Here is a 7,224-nt window from a genome sequence, read left to right as displayed (position 1 = left end):
CCACCCCCCCCCCCCCCCCTCCCCACCCACAGAAGAGTCTGCAGGGGTGACGAGGCCCATGTTGCTCCTGCTACTGTTCTGCCCTCTAGCCAGGGCTGCCGATAGGGGGGTACAACTGGTTCTCCTCTACTGGGTCCAGGACCTATTGGACTTCCAACAGGGGAGGCCCAGGTTTGACTTGGAAGTAGTAGATCTCAGGCTTCCCCCAGCAGCTATCACAGGATCCATGTAAGGGAAAGCCGCTCATCTACCTAACTCACTGGCTGTCCCTAACTCTACAGTGATTGACAGCCAACCTCACTGGCCCTTGAGCTTATTGTTGGTCATTATGTGAGTGGAAGGAGGGAGTAGCAGACTTTCATTGGTCAGGGTAGCTGTCTTTAGCCGGTCACCTCATGTGCCTCTATCCTGGCAGCTCAGTGAGTGGCAGAGAGTGGCTGGGACTAGCAGAGCTGAGTCACCTCAGCCAGGGATGAGCGTGGCCCCTCTGAGTAATGGGAAATGGGATATGTAGTGTGGTCATCTCCCTAATTGGCTGTCCACCCCCTGATTTGCTTACCCAGTCGTAAGATGTTGTGTGGTCACCTCCTGTCATCCAGGCAGATGTCTGCACTGACATCTAGGGCGTGTTTATAATATGGTGTTATGGCAACATATTTAACATATGCAATGCAGTACCATTCATTCTAAAATGCACCTTTCAGCAAATGTGCATAACAGTGCAATAACATACAGTGTGATGCAAAAAAAATTCACTATCTTTTGTTATTGCAACGCACGTCTGCTCTAGGTTGCATTGTGTTGTGCCATTTGCACCCTCACATGTAACAGGCATTGTCACAACACCATAGTGCACACCAGCCCTAAATATCAGTGCAGACATCTGCTTAGCTGAAATGCATTTAACTTGCATTGGGGGGTCCCTTCAGGTAAATAAGTGAAGGGGTGGCCCTGTCAGGTAAACTGTACGGGGTCCCATTAATTTCAATGGCAGCCCTGCCTGTAGCCAAATGGGTGGAATATCAGGTCCACAGAAAGAGGAGTTCACAGTTTTATTGTAACCCAGTGCGCCCAAATAAAGAAGGGGAAACCTCTGGTGGTGTGTGTGTGGTAAGCCTTCCTAAGTGAAAAATGTGCTGGAAATGATGTGTCAATCTTTGGAGAGAGAGTAACCCCAAAAGCAGGGCCCACTATGTGTTTGTAGAAAGTCTTGCATCTGTTTAAAGATCTGTGTGCATGAGTCAAGCAAGCTGCTCATATAAATGTGGTAGTGGTGACCACTAAAGAGAGGGTGCAATTATGTAAAGGGTGCAATTTACGCTAGCAAGAGTGTTGGGTGAATCAGAAGTGGTCCCTAGAAACCTCAGAGATAGAGGTTTCACAGTCGGAAAGGGAATATGCGTGTTAAATAAAGAGCTTCAGGCTCATGATATAAAAATGTGATGGCCACCGTTTTAAAATGGTGCTGGGATGGTGGCTATTTGTCCCAGTGCCATTCTAAAACTGGACCCGGTCTCAGCAATTCTCTTGTGGCCTAGCCGGCATGAAAGCTGGAACCATTAGTGACAGTCGAGTTCCAGCACTAAGCCCAGGAGCTAAAACGATCAGCTCCTGGACATCCAATCTTTCTACGCAGCACTCTATAGGATAGCCTCTAGCAGATCAATGTAAGCACAATACTTCTGCATTGTGTTTATACTGGAAATAATGGGATGTTATGAGTGGCATTACAGCACTTCCTCCTAGTTAGAGGTTCAGGCAGAGCTGCTGTAGCTCTGTGCAACGTCTCCCTGCAGCCATAGATCGCAGCCAGCAATATTTAATTGATAATGTGTTGTGTATGGTTGTGTTGCTATAGAGCTACATGGGAGGGTCTGATCTCCACTGACCAGACCCAGAACCCCCACAAAGAAAAAAATCTGTATAAAATAGAAAAATAAAGTATACAGTGTGTGTGTGTGTTTTGTGTATCTCCTAAAAATGAGTATGAACAAATCCTCCCCAGATTAACCCCCAGGTCCCAACATTGATGTCCGTACCATGTATAGTGGTGGTAGTGTTTATAATACCTCCGGGTCCACCAGCACTGCTAATGGTGTTCACAGAATCCCTGCCAGGAATTTTAGAGCTTCCTAAAATGATGATGGGCGTGTCCTCTGATCCAAGGGGTATTTGGGCATCAGTCCTGGAAATGGCTGATGCTGGGTCTTCTTGCCAGCAAGCTACGGTAATTGCTTGTTTTATTTGTTGACCCAGATCAACCTAACTGCGCCTTTGCCTGCTGCCTGCCTACAACCTTCACTTGAACCTGACCATTCTTCTTATTGCCTGTTCCCGACCTCAGCTTGGACCCGACCATTCTCTAATCTTTCTCTGGTGTGTGATCTCCACATTGTAACCTCCTAGTGCTCAGCTCATTTTTTTGGTAGGGTAATCCTGAGGGTCATGACCTCGTACCAGTAGAGAAAGCATCTCCACCATCAGGAGCTCTAGTGAAAACCGTATGTTTGTAACAGGTAGGCCCTGCCAACAGTACAGCATGGTAGTTTGGGGAAGCATGTTCCACAATTTTGGAAACTCCAGTAAAGGGAGATTGAGTCTGGTAGTTCTAAAGCTTAGAAAAGGTAGCCCAGTGCTCTGAGGGGGAGCTAAAGGGAAGACCTGTTAGTAAAGAGTGCTTTAATCACCTCCTGTCTGCTGAACGTCCAGAAACTGCCATACAGGAGCCTTCTGGCAGGTGGTGGGCGGTTTAACATCCCTCGTGTCCGCGCCCCCTGGCGCACGAGCGGGAGACTGCCAGAATTTGAAACCGCCAGCGATGGCTGTTTACATACAAGCGGTCCGGCGTCTAAAGACGCCCGATCGCTTGTATGATCACCTCTCTGTGCCCCCTCTCCTTGCTGTCCCCGTTGCCACGATCCGGGACTAGCAGTGTGGCTCCGTGCACAGAGAATGGAGAGAGATCAGTACACGAACTCCCTCCAATCGCCTCTACGGTGTCAGAACGCAGGAAGTGATGTTTAATTACATCACTTCCGCAATCAGCTGTCACTCTGTGGCTACAGAAGCCGGAGAGAAGCTGGTGAAGCAGATCTCTGCTTCATCAGCTTCTTTGGGGGTCCGTAGGTGACATTACGGGTCTTGGAGACCTCTGATGTCTCCCTAAAGAGGACCTTTCACTGTAATTTGTTATCACATAGAGAGCGTCATAGCCCTCTATGTGATAACATTAAGTGTTAAAAAAAATTAGTCAAAAAATAAATAACATTTACACAAAAAAAAAAATGTTTTAAAGTCCCCCACCGCCACATAGATGCAAAAAGATGCAATAGGTGCGCCCCGATTGCACCCAATACGCCGCACTTGTTGGATATCATCGCAAATGTGTGAGGGACATTAATCACTGTTAACACTAAATTGATGAGGTAAAAGCTTTTAAAGTGTCGCCTATGGTCAATTTTGGGTGTGGTAGTTTTGCTATTTCGTGGGCATGCGCAATTTTAGGGCTTGACATGTTTGGTGTCTATTTACCCGATGTGACCCCATTTTTTATATTTTACCAAAACATTAGGTAATGTTTCCTATCATCATAAAGGGAAAACTTAAATTATTTTTATTTCATGTGCTTTTTTCATTATGTAGTAAAAAGTAAAAACCCCAGTGGTAATTAAATACCACCAAATGATGGCTTTATCTATCCCCCAAAAAATGGTATAAAATTAATTTCAGTACATGCGAGTCAAAGTACCGCAGCGCTGAATACTGACAAATGGCCTGGCCAGGAAGGTGGTGTAAACACCCCGGTCTTTAAGTGGTTAAGAATGTGCAGGATAGAATATCTTAAACCTTTTACCCCTTTCTGTGTTGCTAGTGGCAACGAACAAAGAGGAATTTGAGTAATTTAAAACTTTACCCCTTCAAAGCTGAATTAAAAGTAAAACTGTTATTGTAAATGCATTTGTAAATGCCTTGCTTGTAATATGGCTGATGTGACCAGGGCCGGCCTTTGGGGTGTTCGTTCTGTGCGGCCGCACAGGGCGCCATGGCAACAAGGGCGCCAGACGGCCGACACAGCTCGTCCTCAATTCTGCGCTGTCTATCTCCTGGGATCCCAGGAGAAAATGTCAGCTGAAGCCTGCGGCGGGGGACACAGGAGGGAGCGCTGCCTGCTGTCAGGATGGTCGAGCGGTGAGGAGGAGGAGAAGCTGCAGCTGTCAGGACGGCTGAGCGGTGAGGTAAACGGGGCAGCTGTCATCCTGTCAGTTTCAGGACAGCGGCTCTGCGTGTGGCCAAGCAGAGGATCGGTGATATTTACCAATCCTCTTTGTGCAGAACAAACACTGGAGTGATCAACTGATCACAGTATTATGTTTGTAAATAACTGGGGACACATAGTATTATGTGTCCCCAGTTATGAATGAACAGGAAGTGCTTTACATCACTTCCTGTTCATTCAATTTCTGAATGGGGAAGTAGCACTCACTATAGTCTTCTCCCCATTTAGAACCTGTTGATAGTAAATATTTTATTATTTCCAGTTTCTGAATGAATGGGAAGCCTCTGTACTGAGTGCTTCCCATTCATTTAGAACATATGTTGCAGAAAAAGAGATTGAGGACTTCCTGCCCTCAATTTCTTTTTCTATTTTAAAAAGTAAATGTCAAGGGTCTGTTTAGACTCCTAATATTTCCCTGAAGCCCCCCAACAGTAAAAAAAAAATTAAAATGTTATTAAAAAGTGTAAATTACCCCCCCACACACTAACAACAAACACACACACGTATTATTAAACAAACATGTGCAAAGACTAAAAAATAATTACAGATGAAATGAACGAAAACTAAAAACGTTTTTATTCGTTTCAACAAACAAAACAAATGTTTATGCTATTTTGGATTCAGCCAGTGGCGTGTTCTGGAGGCAGCGCGCATGGCGTCATATGACAACGCACGTGCACATCTTGGTGTATATCTAGGTATACACCAAGATGGCGCCTATATCGGCCTATGACGTCACCTGACGCCGCACATGCACGGCATCATGTGACCTCATGCTCCCCGCCTCCAAGATGGTGGCATGGATTCACAGAATGTTCCGGTGTCCAACATGGCCGCCGCACATTCTCAAATTATGTGCCTGAATAAATTTTTTCGTATATTCGGGCAAATCGTTATTCATTAATTTAACATGTAGTCTAGGTGTTGTGTGCTGTTTTTTATTTACTTTTCTAGATGCAGACCCTTTTTTTAAGTAGGTGCATGACAAGCTGACACTTTTATTTTTATAGACTCTATTTTAGTTTGACATTTATTGTTTGCCTGCTGTTGTCTTATTTCATAAGAATACTTATATACAAGTTTAATAGCTTTGAATAAAAGTTTTATTTTTATCTTTTTATGGTCAATCTGAGTTTTTATTAGGAGAGTTTCAAATACATACAAACAAAAAAGGCACCCAGTTCGCGGTCCCATGCAGACGTATAGGCCGGTAGGTCAGGGGAGACCAAGGAGGAGAGCACAGTGTATATAAGGGAGACAGTGTGAGGAGGCCAGGAGGAGTGTGGAGGAGGAGGAGTGTGTCAAAAGCCACTAGGATCCCCTGCAAAGCGGTCAGGTTCCGAGAACGAGGAGACGAAGGAGCGAACTGCCCCTCTGCCAACCAATTCCGGGGACCCGTAGCTAAGGGGGCAGTCAGCGGCAGGGGCTGGTCCCGTAGGGTTGAGATCACCCTCCCATGGGGTTCTCTCAGCCACCCCCCAAAGACGGAGCCAGTCAGCGCAGGGGGAAAAGCTGGATTGCCAAACGGGAGTCATCTGGCCAACGTAAGCGGAGAGGCCGTAGAGTTTTACATAACGGTCCCATAACTTCAGCGTGTGGGCGGTCAAGAGGGTGAGGGAGGAGGGCATCGGCCGGGACCCTGGGGGTACCCAGGGTAACGCCAGCAGGTCCTGTGTTGCGATGGCCTCCTCCAGACGGACCCATTGTTTGTCCGAGGCTCGGTGGAACCAGTCTACCATGCGCACCAGAACCGCAGAGGCGTGATAGAGGAAGATGTCTGGAGCACCTGCGCCCCCCCTTGCTTCGGCAGGGCCAACGTCCTATATCTGAGCCAGGGGCGGGAAGAGCCCCAGACGAACCCTGTGAAGACCTGTTGGACCCGCTTCAGGTAGGTAGAGGGGAGAGTAATGGGTAGGGCCTGGAATAGGTAGAGAAACCTGGGTACGATGTCCATTTTTAATACATTGATCCTGCCTAGCCAGGAGATGAGCTTGCGATCGTAAAGGGCGAGGTCATGGGTCACTCTCTCCAATAATGGGTCGAAATTCAGGGCTAGTAAATTTGCTGGGTCAGTCGGCAATGCTACGCCCAGATATTTGAGTGAGGTGGGGCAGATGCGGAAAGGGAAGCTATCTGACAGATGGCGTAAGACCCTCTACTCCAAAGACACGTTAAGAATCTCTGGCTTAGAGAGGTTAACTTGAAAGTTACTCAGGGAACTGAACTCCTGTAGTATAGTGGGCATGGCAATATGGGGGTGAGTGACTTATAGCAATAGATGATCTGCAAATAATGCGAGCTTGGGGTTATGTGTGCCCACTTGCAGGCTTTGAAAGGCGGAGTTCTGCCTGAGAGCCACTGCCAGATGTTCCATGGTAAGGATGTACAGGAGCGGGGATAACGGGCATCCTTGGCGTGTGCCATTTGGATATCCAGGAGCTTCGGGAGAGTGAGCCGTTCACCCGAACCCTAGCTGACGGGGATGAGTATAAGGCCATGATGTTGTTTAGCATGTTGGGGCGAATCCCGAGCTGTAGTAAGGAATGTCGGAGAAAGGTCCAGTCGGTCGAACGCCTTGTCGGCGTCCACCGAGAGGAGACATAGGGCTATTTTGGATAGCATGTTTTAATGGTATTGTCCCGGGCCTCCCGGCCCTGTACAAATCCCACCTGGTCCGGGTGAATTACCGCGGGAAGGAGCGGTTTCAGTCTGTTGGCAATCAGTTTGGCGAACAATTTCACATCCACGTTGAGGAGTGAGATCGGCCTGTAGTTCGTACACTGGGAATGGTCTTTGTCGGGTTTAGGGATCAGGGATATATGAGCTTCCAATGCCTGAGCCGGGAAGGAAGCTCCTCGGGCAAATTAGTTGAATACCCGAAGTAGGAAGGGGGCGAGCGTGTCCCGGAATTTGGAGTAGAACTTCACCGTAAAACCATCGGGCCCGCA

General features: G+C 47.5%; 1 protein-coding gene across 1 annotated transcript in view; it reads left to right on the top strand.

Moving 5' to 3' along the window:
* Nucleotides 1–5,019, top strand: part of LEMD1 (LEM domain containing 1) — a 46,177-nt gene extending 41,158 nt beyond the window's left edge. Inside the window, exon 6 of the mRNA XM_018570570.1 lies at nucleotides 4,975–5,019. Within this exon, the coding sequence (XP_018426072.1) occupies nucleotides 4,975–5,019 (45 nt within the window). The remainder of the gene's footprint in view (nucleotides 1–4,974) is intronic.
* The last annotated feature ends 2,205 nt before the right edge of the window (nucleotides 5,020–7,224 follow it).

Source organism: Nanorana parkeri, unplaced genomic scaffold, assembly GCF_000935625.1.
Source record: "Nanorana parkeri isolate BGI_ZX_2015 unplaced genomic scaffold, ASM93562v1 scaffold1560, whole genome shotgun sequence".
Classification (NCBI taxonomy): Eukaryota; Metazoa; Chordata; class Amphibia; order Anura; family Dicroglossidae; genus Nanorana; species Nanorana parkeri.
Note: the sequence above shows the minus strand (reverse complement) of the source record. Positions and strands in the feature narration are given on the sequence as shown.